The sequence below is a fragment of the Camelus ferus genome, chromosome 16 (assembly GCF_009834535.1).
Source record: "Camelus ferus isolate YT-003-E chromosome 16, BCGSAC_Cfer_1.0, whole genome shotgun sequence".
Classification (NCBI taxonomy): Eukaryota; Metazoa; Chordata; class Mammalia; order Artiodactyla; family Camelidae; genus Camelus; species Camelus ferus.
Genome location: NC_045711.1, coordinates 34,053,666 through 34,081,056, shown reverse-complemented (window position 1 = coordinate 34,081,056; position 27,391 = coordinate 34,053,666). Strand labels below are relative to the sequence as shown.

At 46.9% G+C, this 27,391-nt stretch overlaps 1 protein-coding gene across 2 annotated transcripts in view; it reads left to right on the top strand.

Moving 5' to 3' along the window:
- The window catches only part of ITGB3 (integrin subunit beta 3), a 49,613-nt gene that overhangs the window by 15,819 nt on the left and 6,403 nt on the right, over nt 1–27,391 (top strand). For both annotated transcript variants that reach the window (XM_032457160.1, XM_032457161.1), the window contains exons 3-13: nt 6,305–6,500; nt 7,327–7,579; nt 8,861–9,023; nt 9,663–9,824; nt 11,858–11,953; nt 12,363–12,452; nt 13,168–13,302; nt 14,486–14,915; nt 19,874–20,096; nt 21,002–21,102; nt 23,224–23,343. In XM_032457160.1, coding sequence (XP_032313051.1) covers nt 6,305–6,500; nt 7,327–7,579; nt 8,861–9,023; nt 9,663–9,824; nt 11,858–11,953; nt 12,363–12,452; nt 13,168–13,302; nt 14,486–14,915; nt 19,874–20,096; nt 21,002–21,102; nt 23,224–23,343 — 1,969 coding nt within the window. The remainder of the gene's footprint in view (nt 1–6,304; nt 6,501–7,326; nt 7,580–8,860; nt 9,024–9,662; nt 9,825–11,857; nt 11,954–12,362; nt 12,453–13,167; nt 13,303–14,485; nt 14,916–19,873; nt 20,097–21,001; nt 21,103–23,223; nt 23,344–27,391) is intronic.

Below are 27,391 nucleotides of genomic sequence, written 5' to 3'. Positions count from 1 at the left end.
GGGTAGCCAGGGGAGAAGCCTGAGTGTCACTCAACGGATGTTCCCCCTTCTTCCTTTCCTCCTTTTCAACCCAAAGCAAGAGAAATGGAGACAACTGTGGTTCAGAGGAGTCTGGGGAAAAAGAAAACAGATTCTTGTGGTGTCTGTCACCTCTCTTGATCTGAATAGGGACAAGTCATGTAACTGAGGTATGCTGAGGCCTGACCAGACAAAGCCCTTAGGTCACGTGATCAGATTTTGGAGATGCAAATATGGAATATTTATTGATAGCCATGGTGAATTTTGCCCCCTGGAGGAGACCGAGGTTGGGGGAGGAGAAAGGGGGAAGGTACAGGGTAGGATGGAAGCATAAGGTAGGACTAGCCTAGGAATAGGGAGTGTAGTCAAAGAGCAAATGGCTGCATCTAGGACCAAAGAAAACTAATGAGGGGAAGGGAATGGTCCAATAAGATATTTTCTGGGAAGATGGAATTTAAACAGGAAAGTATTTGTTTGTGTGTTTGTTTTTGTTTTTTGAATGACAAAGTCAGATTTATTGCTCAGGGTTAAATCAGTGGAAACAGAATCTGGGGCGGGAAAGGGGGACACAGGAAGTTGGTGAAGCATCCTCCTGGCTTTCACTGAGTTCTTGGCTCCCTGGGAAAGTGGGAGAGGCCAACGGTTTAGTGAATGACTACAACTATCTCTGAACTAGGAGGCCAGGGGAGGAGGAGAGATGGCAGAGGAGACCAGTGTGAGGCAACATTCGTCAGGGAGGAATGGGAGGTGGGAATCCTGGGCTGTAACCTGAACGTGACTGCTGTTTTTTTCCTGAGGGCTTCCCTTGCACTGACCAAGTTTAACTGCTGAAAGTATCTTGGCCGTTGACTTAAAAAACCCAAAATGAACCCATCTGGGCCATTTTGTATGTGATTTGTTGAATAACCGACCCCGGAGAGCCCTCTACTTCTGCCTCTCCTACCTTGGCTGTTACAGGCAGGATTGGCAGTGCCTGGAAAAACAACTGGTTGGGCTCGGCGTTCCCTGGTCCTAGAGGACAGCGGCTCTGGGTGTGTAAAGCCAGCCCTTGGCTGGGTAGTAGGAAAACATAGCCAATGTGGATGAGTGCAGAGTTTTGGGCTCATCTGCATAGGGTGTGTTCTCATGGTGCTGGATACTGATACGAGTTGCAATGGGGTACTGTCTCTGTACTGTGAATCTAGCAGAGAGGCTGGTCTCACACAGGGATTCAACTTGTGGTCTTGGCCTCAGTGACGTCATGTTGGAATCTTCTAAACTTGCCTGCTGGTAAGAGTCACCTAGGGTGCTTGTTTAGATATAAAGGCTCCCAGGATGAACCCTGAACCTATTGCATCAGAATGGCTTTTATGATACTGAGTTTGGCAAATACTGCTAATCAAATGGGCTGATCATTGGGGTCATGGTGAGTAGAGGTGGAATTTAGGTTGCCAGATAAAATACAGGGCAACCTAGTTAAATTGAAATTAAACAACACATACTCTTTGGTGTAAGTATGTCCCAGATATTTACCAAATTTGGCAACCCTAAGGTGGAGGGAAATACTAGGAATTCTTCCATAGTCCTGAGTGCTTATCAGGAGGTGGACTCGCTCACACTCAGTCTGACATCTGTGGACAAAAGGAGAAGAATGGGTTTGGGTCTAGCAAAGAAGACGACTCCAATAGGAGTTGCTTCTTATTTTCTCCTCTGCATCTCTACTTGGGGTAAAGCCTTAGCCCACTATTCCTTTTTAGTCACTAACATAGTTTTGTTCTTACTTCTTTGCTATTTTTACTTTCTTCCTATTTAAAAAAAATCTGGATAGATAAACAAGTTTATACTGTATAGCACAGGGAAATAAAGTCAAAGTCTTGTAGTAGCTCACGATGAAAAAGAATATGAAAATGAATATATGTATATTCATGAATGACTGAAAAACAGTGCTGTATACCAGAAATTGACACAACATTGTAAACTGACTATAACTCAATTTCAAAAAAAAAAGTCTGGAGGATGAATGCTCATCTGGAGAGTTTTACTCCAACTGGTTATTGTAAAACAGAAGGGTGTAATATTCAAAGTGCTCCTCCTTCTGTAAACAGTGGAGTGTAAATATCAATAACCGTAAACTAAAATACTTTCCTTCTCTTCTCCTTCCTTCTGACCCCTTCACGTTTCTTTCTCTGTATGTTCAAGCTATTTCTTGTCCTCACCAGATATCAATCAAGAGAACAATACTGGGGGGAAGGTATAGTGGTAGAGTGCATGCTTAGCATGCATGAGGTCCTGAGTTCAATCCCCAGTACCTCCATTAAAATATATAAGTAAGTAATTATCTTCTCCCCCACAAAACAGGAAAAACAAAGAAACAAACAAACAAAAAACCCCAAAACAACAACAACAAAAAGAGAAAAATGTTAATTTATTTGGATTGGAGGTGTTTGCCAGCTCTCTGAGGGAAAAAGTGCCAGTGCATATATCCTTTCTTGCCCTCCAAGGAAAGTGTTTGCAGTAATAGAAGTAGTTATAATGGTAACAATAGAAAAGAGTCACCTATTTGAATTTGTTTGTTTATATCAGATCAGAAGGATTTGGTTATACTTGACTTATGTTGAGATTTTTATTTCTTGAAAGCATTTCCTGTTCACAGTTTTATTTTATCCCCTGACTGACCCTGTGAGCAAGGTGGAATAATGACAGTTATTCATGCTGTACTTTCCCAGCTTCCAAAATGGGATTAATGGAGAGTGGGACTAATAGCGTGTGTCACTCTCCCAGGAGAGTGAGGCAGTTCAGCTCACACAGCACGTGGCCTGGAACCTCCCACCTCGGTGCTCGGGCCCTTCCCCTGGGTCTGGTTATTTTTGCCCTTTTTGTGTAACATCTGGTTTCACTGGGAACCGAAACTTGAACACTCCTCCCTGCTCCTTCCAGTTTTCTCTCTGAGTAACCTGGACACATTCTTTCTACTTTCTCAGCCTGGGTTATTAAGAAAGGGAATGTTGCCCAAGTGTATTGAGGTCACTGCCTTGGTGTCCTTCTGGGACAGGAGGCTCTCAGGGGGAGTATGGCTGAGAAGCAGGCCTTTTGTGTTCCTGACCCCTGATGTCAGCAACCACAAAGGGAGGGAAGGAGGCAATTTTTGTTTCGTAGTGTTTATATTTCTAAGGAAATTCATAACAAACCATAAGGACCGTCAGAAAGGCTTAGCGCTTCAAACCTTCTTGTAATAAACACTGCCACGTTAGGAAGTGGGGGTCAGGAAACCCCCTCCAAAACATTCTCTTCCTTCGCTGGTGCGACTTGAAGATGCAGGATGGCCTTGCTGTGCTCACTGTTTCCTGGTAACCCCCTTCCCTCTCTCCTTCAGCATCTGTCTTAGTCCTGGAAAGGATCAGCAACTCAGGGCATACTAGTCTATCCAATCATTGCCTTTTTTGGAAGGTTTTCTCCCTGGGTCTTTGTGGGCAGCTGGAAGCAGAGATACAGTAGGGAGTTTTCTGAGCAAGAAAGAGACTGCTTCCTGGGGGAGAAGGGTTGGGAGAGGTGGGCGGGAGCAGCAGGAATTAGGGCCCCAAAGCACTAAGTGCTCATGAGCTCTCCCTGCTGTCATTCCATCCTGGCCACAGCCAGGCGAGGGGAGGTGATGTTCATCTCTCTGAGACTAGGAGGAGCTGTGATGTCCTGCTGGAATCTTTTGAACCAGGAAGGTTGTCTCGTGCACCGTTTCCCGTTGCTAATGCTCTTGCTCTGCCTCATCCCCAGGAAGCTGAGAAAGAAGAAAGGGAGCTGCTGGCTTCCAGGAGCTCTTTCCATGTTTTGCCTAGGCCAGCAGGGTCTTCGTACCATTTGTCTTGAGTCCATTCAGGCTGCTATAACAAAAATACCATAGACTGGGTGGCTTAACAACAAGCATTTATTTCTTATGGTTCTGGAGGCTAGAAAGTTCAAGATCAAGGTACCAGCAAATTCAGTGTCATAGGTGGCCATCTTCTCAGTGTGTCCTCACATGGCAGAAGGGGCCAGGGAGCTCTCTGGGGCCTCTTTTATAAGCACAATCCCATTCATGAGGGCTCCATCCCATGACCTAATCGCCTCCTAAGACCCTGCTTCCTAATACTATCACCTTGGTGGTTACGGTTTAGTGTATGAGTTCTGGGGGGAAACAGACATTCAGTCTGCAGCACTGTTATGTTTTTCACGTTCCCATCCACGTGGGGAACCCCTTCTGCCTGTCAGAGAAAGGGTGGGTGGGAGAAGAAGGGACTTCGAACATCGGGAGGGGTTTTAGGCTACAGAGTCGTGATTTTTTGAGTTTGGATGGCTCCTTATGGCCCAGTTTCTCTCCTGGAAATGTGGCTTCCAGTCACCTGAGCAGCTGAGGGGGTGGTATGTTATCTCTCCTCCCCACACCTCTCATTTCCCCGTCTTGCATCCTGTTCCCTACCTGGGCCATTCTCGGCTGTGGCCCCTCCTGGGACTGTCTCTTCCACACTCCTGCTTCTCTGCCCTGATTCGCCCTGCGCAGAATGTAATACAGCAGGTCGTTCTATGAGGATAATTACAGTCAGACAATCTAGTCAGCATCTCACTTCTGCCACTTCCTACCTCTGTAACTTTGGGCAAATTACTTAACTTCTCCAAACCTTAGATTTCTTACTTATAAGATTGAGCTCCCCATTTGTGAAACCTCCAAGCCTCAGGTTCATTACTTGTAAGGTAATAATAGTTCCAGCATTACAGAACTGTAATCAGGCGGATTGCAGTGATCCATGTCAAATGCTTATTATGGTACCTGACGTGAAGCAAGTACTCAATAAATGTTAACGCTAGTTGTTCTGGGATACTGGTATGGGTTACCCAGCTGACTTCTGGAAGTGATTGTGAGAGGAGGTTGGTAGGAATGCGGGGGGTTGTGGGGTTGAAGGCTTAGATGTTGTGAAACAGGTCCAAGGAGGGATTTTCCAGCTTTCTAGGCAGTCCCCCAACCTGGCAGGAAGCCCTCATGGACTTGGACCCACAAGTTAGCCGAATGTCAGAGCAGGAAGGGACTGAGAACACCATGTCATCTAAGGCCTTTACTGAACAGGTGAGGAAACTGAGGCTCAATGGAGTGAAATGACTTATCTGAGGTCACACGGCTGGTTAGTGGCAGACCTCGGATGGAACCTGTTTTCTGATTTCCAGTGTTCTTCCCAGTGCACTGTGTTCCCCATTCAATACACTGGTGCAAACATGCACAGAGCTCCAAAGGTCTGTGGGATGTGTGCTAGGGTTTTTGGAGAGGTGCTCAATCTGCCCTTTGTCCAGGGTTGAGGAGAAAGCTGGAAGTGATGGGCTAGGCTCTGGTCAGTGGCTTGGCATCATGGAATTTGCCCAAGCTTGTGAGGTTTATTGGTAATTAATTTATCTAAGAACTGTTCATAGACACCTCACAATAATTACTAACATTTATTGAGCACTTACCCTATGATAGGCACCATGCTATGTGCTTTACACTCACTGTCTTACAGAGTCCTGCAGAACACCCCTCTGAACGTGGGGCTATTGTTATTTTCATGTTATAGGTGAGGAAAGGAGGCCTGAAGAGTTAGGTGACTCGCCCTAGGAACCAGCTGTTTAGGAGGCAATGCTGAGATGTCATCTCAGCCGGTCTGTGCCTCTCCACATCCATCCCCCGTTGTTACCTTTGTGGAAAGTCTCCAGGTTGGGTGCTGGGACTAGAGAGGCAACGAGACACACATAGTCCCTCATGGATCTCACACCCTAGCCAGTGTCTTAGTACAGTGACTGTTTGGAAAGTCACTGTTTTGGAAAGAAATTTGTTGCAGAAATGAATACATTGTATATCAATATTTATTATACGAATTGTATGCCACGCCCCAATATATAAATGTTTCACAAAACAGTATTTACTTTTACTACTTATATACTTTGATACTTTCTATTCTATTCTGTTGCATTTTATTTATTAAATTGATGGTTGAGACCTACTACATCGATTTTTGGAACCCACAAGTGGCTTGCATTTCACAGTTTGAAAAACACTAGTCCTGCAGGCGCCATACTGTACTGGCCCTCTTCCTTCCTACCCATCACCCAACTTTCTGATGCTTCAGTTTCCCCATTCTGTACAACAGGCATGGGGACTATCTTGGGAAGGTCCTCAGGAGTTCATTTACATCGGTTTAGTCCCAGAGTGCTGCGTAAGCTCTGGCTGTTGGAAGGAGGAAGAGCCTGCAGGAAGCGGAAAGCTATGATAGCTCTGATCACAGGGTCCCCCCCTTGGGTTCCTGTCTTGCAGGCTCTGCTTCCGGGCTCACCCCGCTGTAACCTGAAGGAGAATCTGCTGAAGGATAACTGTGCCCTGGAGTCCATCGAGTTCCCTGTCAGTGAGGCCACAATCCTGGAGGCCAGGCCCCTCAGTGACAAGGGCTCTGGAGACAGCTCCCAGATTACTCAAGTCAGCCCCCAGAGGATTGCACTCCGGCTACGGCCAGGTAGGGAGCTCTTGGAAGTAGCTCACAATGGAAGTGGAGTGGGAAGAGAAGGATGTAAGGGAAAGTGTGGGCAGGAGAATGGAAGAAAATGGAAGGTTTGCGGACTTGAAGTCAGAAGATCTGAATTTGAATCTTGACTCTTCCATTGATTAGCTATTTGACCCTTCTAACATAGTAGGTACTCAAAAAATATCTTTGTTTTGCCTTCCCCCCAATGCCTATTTTATTACCCAGCATATAGCTTTGTGTTGAGGTTGAGCTTCTTAGTGTTATCTCTCAAATGAGATATAAGATGAGAGAGCAATTTGTAAGCCCCTTTTCCATGTGAGATTGGGGCAGAAGTATGAGGGCAGAGCAAATAGGGGCAGGAGACCTTAGGAGGAAGGATTAGGCTAAGAGGCTTTTTGAAGCATTTGTTTTGACTTTCCAATTAAATCAAGTATTTGAGAAAGTACCGTTTACATGCAAGGCGTGTGTCGGGTACTGTGGGATTCAGAGAAGGGTGGGACATAGTTCCTGCCTTTTATAGAATGTGAAGTGTAGTAACTGCCAAAACATCTGTGGCTTGGGCTGGAAGAGCCTTGAGACCCATAAGATTAGACCAATAGGGGTTTAAAGAAGGTGGATTTTTAGAAAGGGAGGAAAGAAGTTAAAAATAGGAGGGTCAAGAGATTGGAAAAGGAATAGAATTGCAAGAGGAGAGAAGTAGGGACCAGGGCTTTCAGGTTTGGTTTGATCAAGAAGTTACTTCATCCCAACTGTGTCCAAATTTACTTAAATCTTAGAAGGAGCAGAGGAGAAAAATTAATGTCCTTCTGTGTTGCAGATGATTTGAAGAACTTCTCCATCCAAGTTCGGCAGGTGGAGGATTACCCTGTGGACATCTACTACTTGATGGACCTGTCTTATTCCATGAAGGATGATCTGTGGAGCATCCAGAACCTGGGTACCAAACTGGCCTCCCAGATGCGTAAGCTCACCAGTAACCTGCGGATTGGCTTCGGGGCCTTTGTGGACAAGCCTGTGTCACCATACATGTTCATCTCCCCACCAGAGGCCCTCAAAAACCCCTGCTACGAGTAAGTCTCTCCTCTAGAAGCCAGGGACGCACCCCTCCCCTTTGCCCCAGGCAGGTCCAAGTGTTGCTTCCTATTTCTAGCTCTAGAGTAGCTTCATTGGCTGCCTTCTGGCCAAATCGTATCTCTCCTCTACTGTCTACCTTGATCTTCATGTCTGGCAAGTGGGCCAACCCATTGATCTGGAGTGTTCTATTAATAGAGTCCAAGGCTGTTTGGAGAGCTAGAAAGAAGATTTCATCAGCTTCTTGGTCTTGGTCACAAATAAGTAGTAGACAAGAGAGAATGGGAGGGAAATGAGATCAAAAGTAGAGAAAATTTATGGATGAGTGAACTAGAGGAATTATGATTTTAGAAGGATTGATTCCATTGTTATTGTCATTATTTTCCTCCTCATTATCAAGAGTATGAGTCCTGCGGAGTTAAAATGCAAAGAATTAAAATGCAAAGAATTAAACCCTAAAGGAGTAGTATTTATTGACCCTCTAATATAGTCTAAGTTGCTAAGTGTCCCTCTGTTGAGACTTTGGCTTACAAACTGAATGGCTTATTTATTTAATTGGTGGAGACTCGGCAAATCCATGGATTATAATTTAAAATGATGATTCCTGAGCATGACCAGGTATGAATTTACCTTTTAGGTGTGAAAGTTACATGATGTGCCCTTTTAACTTCTGCCTGAGTGTAAGGTTCCACAGTAAAGGTGTCGGTCATCAGTCAAACAAATAAGCCATTGGGCTGTGGATGGAAATGCTCTTGTTTGGCACAGATCTATCGGTTTATTGAGAATTCAGAGATAGTAAGTTACTGATGAACTTTTGCTTTGTTATTGTGTTAACGTTACTTCAGAGGAGTGTTTAAGTATAAGGTGGTAGCAGCAGCAACCAGAGCCTTACTCTGGCCTAAGAGCCTTCCACGCAGGAACTCATTCAAGCCTCACAACAACTCTTATGAGATACGTGCTATCACGTCCCCATTTTTTCATAAGTTAGGCATACGGAAGCTTGCCTAGGGCCCCAGGACTAGTAAGTAAGTGAAGGAGCTGGCATTTGAACCCCGGCAGTCTGTTTCCACAGTTCACTCTTATCCTCTGGCAAGCTGGAGGTGAGGTCATGTGATGCCTTAGGTGATTTGCGGGTTTGGAGTCTAAACTACCTGGGTAACTGTAGTGCAGAACTGGCCTGGCATACCGCCAGCCATATTTGTCTCCCTCTTTTCCCCTCCTGCTCCCCTGGCAGCCTCTTCTGTGAGGTGTCTGCTAAGATGACCTCTTTCCTTCCCCAGTATGAAGACCACCTGTTTGCCCATGTTTGGCTACAAACACGTGCTGACGCTAACGGACCAGTGGACCCGCTTCAATGAGGAGGTGAAGAAGCAGAGTGTGTCACGGAACCGAGATGCCCCGGAGGGTGGCTTTGATGCCATCATGCAGGCCACAGTCTGTGATGTGAGTTTGGAGGGTATGGAGTGCCACGTCCTTCCCCATTTTGATCTATCCCAACCATACTGGCACAGCTCAAAGTGGAGAAGGAAGTGGTACAACTGTGGGGATTTTTGTGTGAAATAAGAGATAGGAACTAAGCAGAGCTTCGTGCAGTATGAGCAATGTTGTATCCACTCCTTGGCCATAGCTGGTGTTTTTTTGAACCTCAGTGGTTCCATGTGTTTTCTGAGGAGAGCATCTCCCCACCTTCTCTGGAAGTGTATCAGAGTCAAGGCTGGGTTAACTTAACCTCGGCAAAGTGGCCAGATGTTCAGATGGGATTTCTTCTAGACCAGCCCAGCTTTGTGGATACAGGTGGGTTTCTAGATGGGCCACATGATTATCATTGAAAAAGTTATATTTGGAGTTGAAATAGACATCTTTCAGCTGCTTGAACTAATAAGCTCTGAGGCTGTTTTCCTAAGAGAACAGAAACCCCGAGTTAGAAAGCTCCAGCTTGTGTTTCAAGGACTGGGACTGAGGCCCTTCTCCAAGACAACTTGTTAGCCCTTCAGGTAGGGAGCTCCTTGGGTCTTTGTTTTCTGCCAGTGACATGGGTAAAGTTGCTGTCTCTATTTTGCCTTTTTTTTTTTTTTCAAACAGGAGAAGATTGGCTGGAGGAATGAGGCATCCCACTTGCTGGTGTTTACCACTGATGCCAAGACCCACATAGCGCTGGATGGAAGGCTGGCAGGCATTGTCCAGCCCAACGATGGGCAGTGTCACGTTGGCAGTGACAACCATTACTCTGCCTCCACTACCATGGTGAGATGCTTGGTACCACCTGCGCTCCCTTTTCACTGTAGCCAGGATTGCCCTAACACAGGCAGAGTCTTTGTGTGAATATGAAAATGGCAGCCCTTCCTCTGGGCAAGGTGCAGGGCTCTCTCCAGCCTGCCTTCACCTCTCTCACCCACTGGACACCCGCATCCAGGGTACAACCAGCACAACCATTAGAGATGGTCCTGGCTGTGGTCAGTACTACCACTTCCTCCACTGCCTCCAGCACCACCAGCAGCAAGCAGCATGGCTTACAGATTGGACCCAAAGGACTTTTGTAGGTCTGGCTGGAAAGCAGTTCATCCTGTCTGCTATGCACAGATTAGCCCCTTTTTGGAATATCATGCTTACTTGTAGTTATTGGAAGAAGACAGAGGAAAAAGAGACAAAGATCATCAAATCATGGAGAGCCAGTCCTGTGAGGAAAGGTTAAAGGGCTGAGAATCATTTAGCTGGAATGGAAGAAGGCTAAGGGATGGCTTAGCTGAGACATGAGAAGACTTTTTAAAATTTTTTTTATTAACACTGGTTTATAATTATGTAAGTTTAATGTGTACAATGTTGTATTTCTACTTCTGTATACACTACAGTGTGCTCACCACCAAAAATTTAGTTTCCGCCTGTCACCATACAGTTGATCCCCTTTCCCCATTTCACCCTCCCCCCGTCCTTTCCCCTCTGGTAACCACTACTCTGCATAAGAAGACTTCTATGCCCACAGAAGATTCAAAAAGAGGAAAGGAGTATGTATTGAAACAGGAGAAACTGCAGTAAGCCATAAGGAAAATGTACAGACCTGCAGAATGCTGAGTGTCTAGGGGGAGGTGTGAACTCTTCATCCCTTGAAGACATATGGCAACTACCTCATCTAGGTGGCTTAAAGATACACCTGTGTAAAGGCAGGGGCCTGAGCTGGGTGATCTCATGAGCTCCCTGCAAGGTCTAGGGTCCCAGGGACATGTTCACAGTTTACCAGCATCCCCATTGTGGCTTGAGTTCCTTGGTGTTAGCTATATCTAAGTGGAGCACTACCAGGCAATGGGTGAGTCAGTAACCATTGTCACCTAGTCTATGCAGGGCCTTACAGGGGCCGAGGGAGAGAAAGAAACTATGAAAGGTTCTACCCTTAGGGAGCTTTCAGTTTAGCTGAAGAGATGTGGTACCAGTAGCACAAGATGCATGATTAATGCTAACTGGACAGAACAGTCAATAAGGGCTTTAGGTATTCAAAGGAGAAAAGCTCATTATGAACTGGGATGGTCAAGGAAGGCCTCCTGGAGAAGGTGGGATCTAAGCTGGGTCCCTAAGGAAGGAGGAGGACTACCAAAAAGAAGGCCACTCCAGGTGGGAGAAAGACAGTGGGCCAGGTCAGTGGTAAGTGGAAGAGGGAGAGAGAAAGGAAGGTTAAGACCACATGGTAGAGGCTTGCAAGCACCAACCTAAGGCATTTTTCAATAGCTGCAAAACAGGAGGAAGCTTCAAAACAAAAGGGCCTGGCAGTACCTGGCCCAGACGGGGGGTGGGAAGGGACTGGGATTTTAAAATGTAGAATAGATAAACAAGATTGTACGGTGTAGCACGGGGAAATATATACAGGATTTTGTGGTGGATCACAGCGAAAGAGAATGTGACAATAAATATATGTACATTCATGTATAACTGAAAAATTGTGCTCTACACTGGAATTTGACACAACATTGTAAAATGACTATAACTCAAAAAAAGTATATATATAAAAAAAAAAAAGAAAAGAAGCTGCTTCTTGGTATGAACATTTCAAATTTGAATAGGAAGAAAGAAGTGCTTAGTTTTGGCACTACCAGCCTGTACTCCTTCATCTGTCTCTGGAGTTCACAACTAGGTTTGTGTTGTGTTTGCACATTGATTATGGGGTGAAAAGGTTTAAGTACCACCACTGTCTGGGCCATGGCCTGAGTTAGCCATCATCTAAGGCTTAGAACCCAGAGATGTATGCAAATAGACTTTTTAACTAACCTCCACAGTCTCCCTTTTCACAGGATTATCCCTCTCTCGGGCTGATGACTGAGAAGCTATCCCAGAAAAACATCAATTTGATCTTTGCAGTGACTGAAAATGTAGTCAGTCTCTACCAGGTGACTATGCCTTTGGGGCTTCCTGGAGAGGGAGTAGGGCCTGTGATGGGTGGGCCTGTGTCAGGGAACTGGCCCACACTAGCTTTGGCCATGGTCCCCAACTGGGAAAGACCCGGGAGCTAATGATTCCTCTTGGCAGCCTCTCTCCTTCAACCTTGAACCTAGCAGGATGGGTGTTTGATGTTTGCATTGGTGGAGGGGAGTAATTCAGTGGGAAGAGGAGTATGAGAGGTTCTCTATAATTTTGCTCAGGGCTGAAAAACTGCTAGATTTATTCCTGGAAGTGACAAGTAAAATATCCCATCCTTCCCTCAGTTTCCATTTCAAGACCGTCATCTGATTTGGGGAGGGCTTTTGTAGACCAGCACCGTCATCAGTCGTCCCTGGACACCTTTGTCTTCCTTTCTAGAACTACAGTGAGCTCATCCCAGGGACCACAGTGGGGGTTCTGTCTACTAATTCCAGCAATGTCCTCCAGCTCATTGTTGATGCTTATGGGGTAAGTGTCTTATATTGGGAACAAGCCTGCCAAGAGTCCACTTAGGCATTTCCCAGGAGGGCTCCGATTTGGGAGTCCTGGCTGCCAGTCCACCATGCAGCTTTCACAGCCTTCCTCTTGTCCTTCCAGATGCCAGGTGATACCCAGCACTGGGAGGAGTGCAGCCTTCTGAGAGAGAAATGGCTCAGAAAGGAACACTAGGGAGCCTTAGGGAGAATGGGGGAAGAGTCTAGAGAAGGTAGAAGGGAAAGAAAGGATGGAGTTGATGGTGAGGGGGAGCAGGACCCTGAAACTGGAGAGGGGCAGGGTAGAGAGTGAGGAAGAGCTACGCTCCAGCCATAGAGAAAAGAGGGAGCTGAGCCATGGGAATGTGGGGTTGGTTAATAACTACGTAGAAAGTGCTAGGACCCAAGGCAACCAGTATTATTAGCACTTGCGTCTTGCACGTCCATGAGGCCTGCAGGAGGGCCTACCTGGGTTCGTTTTTACCCAGACTCGCCTAGACACAAGTGGAGAAAGACAGAGAGCCGGTCCTGGGCAGGAATACAGCAGGAAGGAGGCTCCTGGGGTGCTCGGCAGCTTCCAGGTGAACCTCAGCATCTGGCACTGCAGGGGAGTCCAGGACCACCTGGTAGATTTTGCTCGAGATGGGATTGGCTCCTACTCATTTCCTCTCTCCCCGTTTTCTTACCTTCTTTTGCCCTTTTCTGCTCAGAAAATCCGTTCTAAAGTGGAGTTGGAAGTGCGTGACCTCCCTGAACAGTTGTCATTATCCTTCAATGCCACGTGTCTCAACAACGAGGTCATCCCAGGCCTTAAGTCTTGTGTTGGACTCAAGATTGGAGACACGGTGAGGTGGGCTGGGCAGGGGCTGAAGCTGCAGCTTTGACCGTGGCCTGTGCTCCGAAGTGTCTTTGGGCACCCCTCCCCTTCCTCCCCTGTATCTTCTTCCTAAATGTCCTCACAAGTTAGATGTAATGGAGCTGCCAGCCTTTTCCTCTGAGGCTTATGTTGCCTAAAACTTCTCTGTCTGTCCAGTAATTTGTCCGTCAGAGATTTTTAAAACTTGCATTTAGGTTACCCCTGTTTTTGCACAATTGATTGCAAATGAAAATATTTCTTACCTTCAGCCCCCAGCTGGTCTCCAGGCTCCCCTAAGGTAATGCCTTTCTTTGCTCCACAGTGTAAAATGGCAGTGTCATCTATAAATACTTTTTGAGCACCAACTTTGGGTTAAGCATTGTTCTACCTGCTGAAGATCTGACAGCAAACAAAATAGGCAAAAATAACCCCCCCTCGTGGAATTTCAGACTGACTGCAAATGTCCATTTTGCCCCTTCACTCCCTCTATGGCTTTCCTTCCTTAGTGGCTGGTTCTCTGCTTCTGCTTTAGGGGAGAGAGGATGATGAAGAGGGTGGGAGAAAGGAGGGGGATATCTATACCTGTATCATCTGTATTTATATCATCTGTGTCTATATATCTATCACTATCTATCCATCCCTCTGTCTATATTCTAGGCACATGTGTACACACCCTATGTAAGAAATATTGGCCTGAAATGTGTTTGATTGCACAGGTGATGAAATGTCATGTGGAAATTGAGTGGTTGATCCCGAACCTGTGGTTGGCCACTGAGTCGCATTGTATGATGCAAAATAGTGCTTTGTGTATCCCAACAATATTATGTAATCAGTCCTGTTAGCTTAGTTGGCCAGGGCAGGGTGTATGCAAGATCACTGGTTCTGTTCTGTTTGAGCTGGTTTATTTCACATTTGGCATTAAAGGAAAAAACTGTCTCATGACTGTAGACCATGTCTACACCTAGCCAGATACATGTGTCAGTTTTAGGCACAACTGCCCAACTATCCCCTGGCTCTTGGTAGTGGGAAGGCTGAGGAACTCCAGGTTGCTGGAAGATAGGACACCCAGTTTGGGTATCCTTGGGCAGGGTAGGGAGCAACTTCTTTCCCTCCAGGGCTGGAGTGTTAATAGGGTCCACCGGTGTCTGAATTCGATCTTACTTATCTTACAGGTGAGCTTCAGCATTGAGGCCAAGGTACGTGGCTGTCCCCAGGAGAAGGAGAAGTCCTTCACCATCAAGCCTGTGGGTTTCAAAGACAGCCTCACTGTCACGGTCACCTTCGATTGCGACTGTGACTGCCAAGCCCAGGCTGAGCCTTACAGCCACCGCTGCAACCACGGCAACGGGACCTTTGAGTGTGGGGTGTGCCGCTGCGGGCCTGGCTGGCTGGGGTCCCAGTGCGAGTGCTCGGAAGAGGACTACCGCCCCTCCCAGCAGGACGAGTGCAGCCCCCGGGAGGGCCAGCCCATCTGCAGCCAGCGGGGCGAATGTCTCTGTGGCCAGTGTGTCTGCCACAGCAGTGACTTTGGCAAGATCACGGGCAAGTACTGTGAGTGTGATGACTTCTCCTGTGTCCGCTACAAGGGGGAGATGTGCTCAGGTGAGTAAAGCTGCACACCCCTCCCCTCCTGGTACCCACACATCCTCACACATCTGCTGCTGCCTCTGGAAACGCATGCAGGTCAGGGCTTGCTTGAGGAGGGCACAGGAGGGCCCAGGGGCAAAACTGAGTAGATGGCACTCCAATGGCAGAAGACAGAAATGAGGTTTTCTTTGATTCCTCTCTCCTCCCTATGTCCTTGCTCAAGGGCACAAGGGGAAAAAAAGCTTCTGCTTCTGGGGGGAGGAGTTTCTCTCCTAGAAGAGCCTGGGAAGGAGTGGGGAAACTGGAAAGTGAAGATGGTTTTTTTCTTTTCCTTTATCTGCTCGTGTTTTAAGTCACTGGCTCCTAATCTTTTCAAGGATATGGACCAACCCCTTTTTAAGGTTTAAAAAAAAAAATCACTTTTTGATGGTGATTACATTTTTAGTATACATAGATTTGGAAAACACATAATGTCAGAATATGTAGTGAAGTTAGTAATAATTACTTTACATGGATTAATTTTCTATCACAAAAAATGTGGAAAATAGTAGTAGATATGCAAGATATTGGAGCACATTTGATGAGCCAATACACTCCAGCCCTGGAGGGAAAGAAGTCGCTCCCTGGAAAACAGTGAGCTCTTATTAAATGTTGGTGCTATTTTGTTATCACTGTTGGTATACTGTTACTCTTTGTACTCTAGCTCTCTGCTGTCTAATATGGTGGCTATTTAAATTAATCAAGTTTAATTAAAATGAAAGTAAATTTAAATTTAAATCAAATTAAATAAGCAATAAAAAAATTAGTTCCTTTGTCTCTCCACTAGTGGCTGCCCTGTTGGACAGCACAGATAATTATTGGATAGCACTGCCACAGAGAGTCCCAGCCTTCAGACTGGGGATTATGATTTTGAGTCCTTCTACACGCAGGGTAGTGATAACTGAGCTGTTGTCCTCATTTCAAAATTCAGTAAATTCCTGAGGCCCACTGATCATCTCAAGCCAGTTTCTCCTTGCCCCAAAGACTACTCCTGGGGTACTTCCTCAGCTAGAAGTCCAACTGAGGTTAATGTCGTCTTTGTCTGCATCACACTGGCAACCCTCCCAGAGGCAATTAGGCAGTCTGAGTTGTCCCTGGGCACTGGGGATGCATTTTTGCTGGGCTATAATCACTGTGGCTTGATCCCTGTTGTGAGAGATAGATTGAAGATCTTTGTAGACTGGTTGGGACTGGTTTATGGGTGTACTGTGGCCAATCAAACGGAGATTATAATTGGCTTCTGGGGTGATCAAATCCATGACCCAGATTGGCTTCACTTGCATTGGGGTTCTAAACCAGCTGCGCTGATCCACCCAGAGGTTCACTCTAACATCAGCCTTTATAAAAGCTTGATTAGAAAGGTAAATCTGTGTCATTCTAAGGCATGTCCAAGTCATATAAAAATGGCTCCTATTTATTACCTGCAGCATTGTTTCCTTTGCTCATGCCAACACAATTTGAGAGAGAGATGGGAGAAAAACAGTATCAGAGAGATTACGGGTGAGAGATCAGATATGAACAGACACACACACACACACACACACACACACACACACACACACACACACACACACACACACACACACACACACACACACACACACACAGCAGTTTGAATTAGTGAGTGAGGCAGGAATTTCAGTTCATTTTAATATGAAATAGTATTTGCATCACATTCAAAGCACTAAAGGGAATAATTAAGTTTGATGCAAGAGACCCAGGAGGAGCAGGTTGGGATTGAGAAGAGGGTTACCCTAGGAGAGGCATGCATGTGGCCGATGGCAGGGGTAGAGGGGACACCAGGAAGGGAGGGAGGCCCACTGCTCCTCCATAGCCTGATTGTTCCTGCTCTGGTGTGAGGTGGTGTGGGAGGGATCCTGGCCCAGAGTGTGTTTCCTTTGGCCTCTGGCCCCACTGAAGCCACAAAACAAAGCTGCCTGGGTCAGCAGCCCTGGTTCCTGCCTCCCACCAGTGAAAGAACAGCTCGTCCTCAGCGTGCTCCAGCATATGACACAGGAGAACCCCAGGCAGTGCTGCAGCCTCTCAGGGTGCGGGGCACCCACTGGCTTCAGGTGTGGACCTTGTGGTGCTGTCATCACATTCTCCAGTGACAGATACTCAGGGACACAGGCACTTGGTCCATATGGGTGAACAGGAGTCATGTGTGATTCCTGACCTGGCCAGAGCTTATAGCCCAGCTCGACATGGTCCATCCCCAGAGCTGCTGGCCTGGTCTGTTCTTTACCTCAAACAGGGGCTCATGAGGCAGGAGTGCTATGACTTGGCCATCGCTTCAGCACCTGGCCTTTCCTGTCCTCTCCTCCCCACTGGCGGCATGGTTTTCGTGATTTCACAGTAGCAGCACCCCTCAGACATCAGGGAGTCCATCCTTGTCCTCAAGGGACTCTTCCACTCACCACATCCACGAACATAAATTGATCAGGCACCCATCTGTGCCTGGTCCTGTGCTGTGTGCTGTAGCATTGTGCTGGGATAGAGAGGCAGGAATAAGACAGTTATGCCCTCCATGAACTTCCCTAAGGAGAATTCACAGTGCGAGGCAGAACGTGCTAGATCCCAGAAAGGTGGTGTCCTCAGGGAATGTTACAGGAGTCCACCAGAGGGAGACCCACTGTGGACAGGGGACGGCTGGGTGGCTTCATGGAAGAGGTGGGACGTCAAAGGAAGGGCTGGCCCCTTAAGGGGAGCAGCAGAGCGATACATCAGCCCAGAAGGTCAAGCTACATGGGGAGAGTCACTGCCTTCCCTCTGACCTGAAACTCCTTCCCCTCCCCTCCCCACCCCTCCCCTGCTGCTTCCTTCTTCCCGACCTCCCTTTTCTTTCTTACACTTTTTCTTCATTTCTCACCCTCCACCTCTGACTTTCCTGTGAATCCCGGCTCAGCCACCCTTTTGCTGGAGGGGTGCCAATCCTGTGACATTATCACACTGGCTTCCTTTTAAGGGCTCACCCTGTCAGGGCTTTGGAGTCAGCCTCCTGGCTCCGGCTGGCCACTTCCACTCCCAGCCTCGCCCCCTGGCTAGCTTGCGGATCGTCTTCTCAAAGATCACTTTGTTTAGCCTCACAAAGGAAACACTATGGGACAAGGAAGGGTTTCTGAGGAGACTGAGGCCTCCGAGTGCTGCCAGGCCTCTGTAGTGTCAGCTTTTCCCTGTCTGGGAGCCCTGGCCAAAAGCTGGGTGTAGTGGACACTGTGGTGGTCCTGCTCTGCCAGCTGGGCCACCCGTCCTGCATCTGCTGTTAGGGCTGCTGCCCCCAGCTCACAGATGCCCCATGTCTGGAGAATTATTTTCAGCTGACAGGAGCTGTCTCACCCTCGGAGCTTGGCCAATGACTGATGGACAGTGCCTTCACAAGTCCTTTACCTCAAGATTCCTGTGGTGTCATTCATGCCCCTCGGGCTCACCGTGGGATCAGGCTGGAGGGAGTCTCAGGCTGAGACCACGTTCCTGCCAGCTTTTGCCTCCTGCCCTGTCCTGCTTCCCTCCTTCCCTTCCACTTCCTCAGTAAGTCACTTGAACGAGAATCCTCACCACAAGCTATACTTCTAGGGAACCCAACCTCAAAATGCAGTTTTTCTTCTTTCTCCACCCTCTGCCAGCCCTGTATCTCTAACTCTCCAGAGACACTTGGCAGCTGGGACAGATAAGGCTATGTCTCCCATCCTTCTTGGGAAACAGCCGTTTCTTGCCAATACAGTGAAGGTGTGTCCGAGTTTTGAATGCCAGTGTGGGTCCTAGAGAATGGTGCTGGTTATCAGCCGTTCTGTTGTGGGTGATGCCCATCTGGAGGGACCCACAGTGGCCAAGAGACATGAGTCAGACCCACTGGGGTCACTGGGGAGCAGTGGGTGCCAGCTAGTTGCTATGAGCCTGGCCATGGAACACCCTTTCCTCCACCACCTTGGCACCAAGTGGCATGGTTTTCAGATCAATTCAGGTTACTTCCCCCTTGCTCCTGCCTTTCCTCTGATTAACAGTCAGATTTTTATTATTCATCCACTTCTTCCTGATTCAGAGTCCTGAAGAATGAGTCACCTTTCTGCAGAGTTTAGGAGCCAAGTTTTAAAGCCTTGTTAAATGAATATTAGGAGAATATAGTGTTGAGGGTTAATGTCTGCATTTAAGCAGTCTAACCCCTTACCCGAGTCTCTCTCTCCCATTCCTATACTATGTAGGAAAGTGCATAGATCTTTGCTCCTAGGGCTGACGGCTCTTTGCAATACTATGACAGTGCAAGCAGGGCACGTGTTGGTGAATATTGTGTGTATTTTCCCGGAACTGGGAGTAAACTATTTGACTATCCCTCCATGGTAGGAATGTTGCCTGTCTTGTTCATTGCTGAGTCTCCAGTGCCCAGCATGTGGTATGAGCTCAGTAAATATTTGCTGAATGAATGGAAAAATAAACAAACATTAATTGCATACCTGCTCTGTGTCAGATGTTATGCTAATCACTATTGATGGAAAAATTAATATGGTATGTGCTCCCCCATCAGGGAGATCACAGTCTAGAAAGAGAAACAGTTAAGCAAGCAAATGGGTTGAACATAGGGTTGGAATAGAGGTATATATAAGTGCTAGGAGAACACATGGGCAGTCAATGTGGAGAACAGCCTGGGGAGGTCAGAAAAAGTGACAGAGGGGAAGGATCATTTGAGTTGAGCTTTAAAGGGTGAATAGGAGTTTGGTAGTGGTTACAGGAGGAAAGGGCATTTAGGCAGAGGGAACAGCAATGCTGACAAGCATGAGGATATGAGGACAGTGTAGAAGACGGTGCACAGCTCAGTGTCGGGGCTAAAGTTAGAAATGTGAGGAGGGTGAGGAGAGGTAAAGCCAGAAAGCAGGTCGAGCTACCATCCTGGGGTGGGGGCTTCACCTGCTGGTCTCCCCCTTTGGGCTGTGTATTTTCAGGCCACGGCCAGTGCAACTGTGGGGACTGCCTGTGTGACTCTGACTGGACCGGCTACTACTGCAACTGTACCACGCGCACCGACACCTGCATGTCCAGCAACGGGCTGCTGTGCAGCGGGCGGGGCAAGTGCGAATGTGGCAGCTGCGTCTGCATCCAGCCTGGCTCCTACGGGGACACCTGTGAGAAGTGTCCCACCTGCCCTGATGCCTGCACCTTTAAGAAGTGAGTGGGCAGGGAAGTGAGTTGGAGAGAGTTGGGTGTCTGGGTCAAGGGAGAGGGTCCACCAGACTATGCAGGTTCTGTCTCTTACCAAAGCTTTAGAGAGAGAAGTCTGTTCCAGCAAATGACTAGCTTTCCTCTTTCCACTGCAAACTTGGGGGAAAGTTGGAGGGAGAGCCAAGCGTGAAGGGCACAGAGCAGTACCAGATGGACTGCAGTTGGAGAAACTCATCTCTTAGGCTGGATCCTGAATCTCTGAGTTGAGAGGAAGGCTCAACCAGGTAACTCCTTGGGAATGTTCCAGTGCTGATGGTCAGACTCTGGGAGATGTGGGGCTGTCGTTATGAAGGACTATGTAAAACAGGAGAAGTTCACCACTACAAACTTCACTCATCTGAGAGTCAGAGGAAGCCCCTGTCAGCCCAAGTCTGTGGCCCTGTCGTTTCTCTTACGGCGTTCCGGGCATGCAGCCTGCACGTTTGTACAGGATCCTGTGCTCGGAAGGGCCCCACACTTGGTTTAATGCTCTGCTGTCATCCTCTTGAAATTCCTACTAATTTTTGAATGAGGGACCTGACATTTTCATTTTGCACTGGGTCTCCAAATTACATGACTGGTTCTGACTTGAATGCTCCCAGAAGTGGCATAGGGTTCACCCTCCTGGCAGAGTCTTAGATGGGACATGAAGAAGTTTAATGAAGGTACCTGGGGCCCTACCTATGAGTAAGTAAGGCCATCCCACCCCTGAATGCCAGACGTGACTATCTGAGCCCCCAAGGATCATCTCACAGATGTTTTTGTTTGTATGTTTTCAGCGGCTTTCTGGGTGTATGGCAGGCAGAGCCAGACTGCAACACACTTAGATTTGTTCCTTCCTTGCCTTCATCCCTGTGTCTTTTCTTCTGTAGGGAGTGCGTGGAGTGTAAGAAGTTTAACCGGGGAGCCCTATACGAGGAGAATACCTGCAGCCGCTACTGTCGTGATGACATTGAGTCTGTGAAGGAGCTTAGTAAGTTCGGTGTGTCATAGAGTTGCACACACCCAGGTTCTAAGTTTTTCTGATTTAATCCCAGAAACTATCCAACTCTTATCTGTAAAATGGAAGAGTAATTCCTACCTCAAGGCATGTTGTGCAGGCCAGATGTACAGTAGGCACTTAATAAAAGCTGGCTTCCCTGAGAGTCTTCCTGTATCTCCACTAATTTGTTTAGCAATTCCTCCCCCTTCTGCTCCCCAGAGTTCACAGGCTCAGCAAGATCCTACAAATAACTTATAATTATGTATAAATCAGGCAACACTAACTTTACCACCCCAAGGAAAGGAGGACAATGCACCTTATTTTACAGATGAAGAAACTGAGGCACAGGGTAGGGAAGTAGTTGCCCATGATAATCTTAGCTTAGTTGGCTAGTGAACATTTACTGAGTTTGCTTAACTAAGACTGTTAAGCAATGCCCAGGCATACAGCTTTGCTGGTTTAGAGGGAAACCTTCACCCTTGTGGAGAGCCAGAATCATTAGCCTGAAGCCCCCTTTAGCTCTCTGGAAACCCCTCCTGGAGTAAGACAGATAGAAATACAGTGGGGAGCAAAACTCTTGCCTGCAATTATTCTGGTTTGTATTTCATCTTGACTTAAAAGGAAATGATCTTTGCTATGCTCTCAGCACATTTGATGTGGTAATCTGGGCCAGCTAGGCATTGGGTGGTGCCAGGGAGATGGCTATCTCTTTGGAGATAGTGATCGCTCTTAAAGACAGGAAACACATTTTCAGTGAGAGCCACAGTAAGATACAGCCAATCAGGCAGCTTCTGGGTGGAGGTGTTATGGGAAAGAATCAGACCTCTGGGCCCTTTGGCTAATATCAGAAGTGGGGCTGGGGTGAGGGTAGTGATTTGGGTATTGAGTTTGAAGAGGCAGTTTTTCCTCTGGAGAAGAGCAGGCTTGCTATGATTAGCTTAGGTGGAAGAGGCTGCTGAGATGGGAGACATCTTTATCATCTAGACCAGATGGGTATTATAAGTTAGTTGATAAGTAGTACCCCCACCCTCTGCCATGACAATCATAAATGCTTATTTGTATGGAATTTTATAACTTACACAAGTTATAAAAGTATCTTTTCATTACCTTATTCTTCTCCCAACAACCTAGTGAAGTAGAACTTATAACTATTGTTATCTTCATTTTGAGGTTGAGGAAGTTGAGTCTCAGGAAAGTTAAGTAACTTGCCCAAGCAACTTAGTGGTGGGTTAAGATTAGATCTATATCCTGAAATCCTTACTCTTTCTTTCCACTGTACTATGATACCACTGGTTTACCAAAGGTTTATTGAGTTAAAGTCTGTAGGATGTGCTTTGAGACTCACGTTCTACTCCTGCTGCATCACATATCTGCTGTGTGACCTTGGGACGTTTGCTTAACCTCATTGGGTGTCAGTTTTACCTCATCTGGGAAAGCTGGTGTAGGGCATAGGAAGGTAACCCATAGTTCCACTGTCAGAATAACAGGTTTTAGAATTAGAAGGGATGAAGCCAATAAAACACGATGGGAGTCAAAGAAGAAGAGAGAGCTCTTGAGAAGAACACTGGATCAGAAGCGGAAATGGAAGAAATATAAGGGCTGAGTAAACAAACTACTGAGAATCACTGAGCAAGCAGAGAAAGGAAAGAGGGGGGAGGAAACAGCCACTGTGTGTCAGGTACTGTTTACTTTATGCTGTTTAATTCTCGACCATCCCTGTGAGTGAGGGTTTTTCTTCTATAGAAGAAGAAAGGGAGATTTGATGAGGTCGAATGACTTACCAAAATCACACAGCTGGGAGGTGATAGAGCCAGACTTTGAATCAGATTATGTGATACTGTTATGTCATGTCCCTTCCAGAGGAAGGAATAAGAACCAAAGAGGACCTGTGGGAGACAAAGGACAGTAGTGAGGGTTATCTGTAGGCGATTGCCAGGCACTTGCCTGGCTCAAATGACACAGCCATCTCAAATCTAGGCATCTTGCCTAACATCAGGCATAGGGTTTCCTGTCACGTACTTTCTCAGAAGTCCAGTGACTGGGGTTAGAGGGTGGCCCCATCTTCCAGGAATTGGCCCATTTTTCATTCTTCCATCCTGCCTCCTCCCCCAGAGGACAGTGGAAAGGATGCTGTGAATTGCACCTACAAGAATGAGGATGACTGTGTCGTCAGATTCCAGTACTATGAAGACTCCAGTGGGAAGTCCATCCTGTATGTGGTAGAAGAGCCAGGTGAGTGAACCCTGAGGGTCCTGACCCTGCCCGCAGGGAGAGGGAGAACTGTGTTAGGCAGTAACTTCCACCCATCACTCCTCTTAAACAGAACAGCCAGATTAAGCCTTCCAAGTGGTAAGTTAGGGCCTGTATAAAATATAAATACCAGCAAGAAAGTGACTTGCTAGTTGAGGAGACAAAAATAAGAAGGTGGGTAAGGAGAGGAAGAAGGTAGGTCTGTATCTTGTCAAGAAACAGAATACAGCATGACGTTTTTTGAGGTGATAATGTTAGGAAGTAAGGAATTTAAATTCTAGCACTTTTCCACATGAGGCATCTGCTCCACGAAGAGTTAAACGGTTTCCAAGAGCAACCTGCTTGCTTCTTCGGAGGAAGGCCTGATGGTTGGAGGTGTTGACCTTACCAGGTTCACCATGAGACGTAGTGAAGGGTTTGAGGCATCAGCCCAGGGCTGCCCTTAACACTGAAAAGTTAGCCTTTGCTTTCGAGGCCCTCTGGAAGCAGGAGAGCTCATTCTGTCATACACAGACCCACCACAGGTTTGTCACCATCCAGCGTGGTCAGTTTGCTTCCATCTTATTCCCTTTACCTCCTTTCTTCCCCTTAAACAACAGATTAAGATATGAATCATTAGACAGCATTTTTGAGTGCTTATTATATACTGGGCAGTGGGCGAGGTAAATAAGACCCGTGTGACACTCACAGGCCATGGAGGGGAGAGCGTGTAAAGCAGTGATGACACTGCAGTGGGACAAGGGCTAAGGTGTGGTAGCTGTGGGGGTGGGAGGGGTGGACAGCAACTTTCAGGAGTGAAGGAATAGTCTCTGAAGGCTGAGGCTAAATCAGCTTGTCCCTTGATGTTCTTTACAGCTGTAGGAATTTCTTCAAATCATTTTTTTGACCAGGTGCCAGCCAACTTGTTCTGAAAAAGGCCAGATGTTAAATATTTTAGGCTTTGTGGGCCATGTGGTCTCTGCTGCGGCTACTTAACTCTGACACAGTAGCAGGAAAGCAGCAGATGAAGGGGCCTGGCTCTATTCATAAAACCAGGTGGCCAGCCGTGTGTAGCAGCTCATGGGGCCATTGTTTGCTGGTTCCTCTTTAGGGCAGTGGTTCTCAAACTTTTGTATGTTACCCTGTTAAAAAAAAAATTCAGATTCCTGAGCCCTGTTGTACTTCCACAGCCTATGCGTCTTTTTTTTTTTTTTTTTTCATTAGTGCCCCTGGTAATTGTGATTTTCACCCCAGTGTTTGAATGCCTCTGCTGAGCCTTCTCAGACCTCCTCCCGCCTCCATTCGCTCACTGGCTTTGATGCACCTGTTTGATTCTCATGGCAGCTGTGCTCCCCTTCAGCCGGGCTTTCATCACACTGTCAGATTGCTTCTTTAATCACCTGTCTCCCTCGGTAGATCATAAGTTCCATGAACACAGGAATGGTATCTGTGTTACCTGTTGTCATATCCTCATACTTGGCTCAGCCATTTACAGAGAAGCTACTTAATCTGTGGTTTTTGAATGGATCAATAGGACTGATTATTCCCAGGAGACAGTCAGACTTATATACATCTTAATATGTTTTGGGAGAATTTTGGCTTCTTGGAGAAGGAAGGGGATGCCCGTGGGAAAAGGGCTACATCTCTGTAACCCAGGGTGCTGCTGTCCCCTGGGTAGCAGAGGGCATGGGGTCCCCATCTGTGATATTGTTCATCAGCCTTTCCAGAGCTCCCACCTTTTATAAGGGAGAAGGGAGGTAAAGAAAGGGCATCACCTTAGTTTTATTCTGTGGCTCAAGGGAACGCTGACAGAGGGGAGGTGGAGAGGGAAGAGACAGCATGTTTATCTGTGGGGTAGCCGATGTGGATTAACCAGGCTGTGACTTCCTCACGCTCTCCCATCCACCCGTTGTAACACATTTCAGGGGTTTTTCCAAACCCACCCTATGCGTACCTTTGTCCCCTCTCCTTTCAGAAGGGCTTTGGGGTTTCACGTTACTTCATCTCTTTTCTACAACATCCCTGCTGGCGCTCCTGATGTTATCACTCATCAGAATCCTTTGCCTTGGTACCTGAGGCTGGACTCTACTGCCTGGAGTTGTAGGGAACAAGGATGATGATAACTGGGGTGGTACAAATACGTTTTCAGGCTTACTGCCAGTAGACCCCTTCTGACGCATTAGGAGATGGGACCCCAGACCCACATTTCCTATCTTGTTGACCTGGAATTCCAAGTTCTGCCCCTCCTCTCACCCCTACCCCCCAACCATTTTCAGGGAGCTCTGGCTTTGTGTAGAGTATAGCATCTGGGGCCCTGGAGTGCAGGAAGAGATTATTCTCGTTTGCTAACTCGTGCTCTTGAAGATGCTCTCTTTGAGGGGCTGAGCCACTGCAGGGCAGTAAAGAGGGCACTGCCAAGGAGTTTGACATTGGCCGAGTGGTGTTCAGCCCTCTGGGAATGAGCTCCCCTGAGCTGGGCCCCCATCACTTCCAGATAGGGGTGCCTGATAAAATGCAATATGTGGTACATACTTATGCTAAAAAGTTACTTATGGTTTATATGAAATTCAAGTTTAACCGGACTTCCTGTACTTTCGTTTGTCAAATCTGCTAATCTGACCCAGTGTTTCCTGACTTTGGGTCATCACCCGCTCTGGGTCCCCATCACTGAGGCTGGGAGGGCTTTCTAGAGACCACCTGAGCCTGTGTCTTCTTCCAGGAACCCTGCTATCCACCCCTTTCAGAACAGACTATTAACAGATTTAATTTTCCCCCTGAAGATCTCCTGGTAGTCTACCTGTCCTGCCGTACTGACATGCAGAATTGAAGAGATTCCATTCTGAGGTTTAAGGGTCAGCCCTACCTCAGTCTTCCAGAGAAATCATAACTGCTTTTCCCAGAAGAACTGGGGTCCTTCAGTCCTGGGAACTTGGACGCTGGAACCTCATAGCCTCTCTCCAAACATTCCTTTAATTATAGACAGGTTGTAATTTGGTGGGGTGGGAAATAGCCTGCTTGGGTTGTGGTGATGGGTTTTTTTGGGTAGGATGTGATGAGCGAGTGTGTATGTTTAGAGAAGAAGGTGGGAGACAGTGTGGAAAGCAGGTGTGACTCCTCTCCAGATCCATCAGTACTCATGCATACCGACACCTAATTACATAACACCTGAGAAGTTACTGGAGCGAGGCTACTCATCAGAGCTCTGTGGTTTATGGGAAGCAGAACTCTTCAGAGCACACTCAGCTTGGCCTCCAGAGGGGTGACGTACCTCTGTTTACGTTGGTTGTTGACTGGGGTTGAGCAGGAAGTCAGCGCTCAATAGGCTTAGGATTTTAGATGACTAAATATTTTTGGAAGAAACCCCAAAATATTGTCTTGGTTGGCAGGCCTCCTAGTCTCGAAGTATGCCAAAAAGGTCATTAGGTTCCCAGACCTCAGGGATGTAAATATTTCAACTACGGTAACTCACTCAAAGGCCTACAGGAGCTACATAAATAAATTAAGGAAAACAGCTGCATATGACAGGGACACCAGGAATAACAGTAGCTGATATTTATTGAGTGATCTGAGATCTTTAAATATATTTAGCTTAATTATTTCTTAATTATTCTTCATAACAAATTTTTGAAGTCAGTGCTATAACTTTTATTTGTTTATTTATTTATTTAGGGGGGTAATTAGGTATATCTATTTATTTAGTTATTTTAAAGGAGGCACTGGGGATTGAACCCAGGACCTAGTGCATGCTTAGCACTACTGAGCTACACCCTCCCCCCTAGTGCTATTACTTTTAGAGATGAAGAAACAGGAAACAGATACCTGAAAAGGTTAAATAATTTCCCAAAGGTCACATAGCAAAGTAAGTGGTAAGTCAGGATTTACATCCAGAGTCTGGCTCCAGAGCCCACAGTCACACAGAATCAATGGCAAGTCACAATGGCTGCTCTGGCACACTGAAGAACATGTCCCATCTAAGAGGGACAGCTACTCCTCAGCCCTAGCCATTTGCAACCCTATAAAAATACAGGTTCAGTGTTTCTAGATCTTTTGA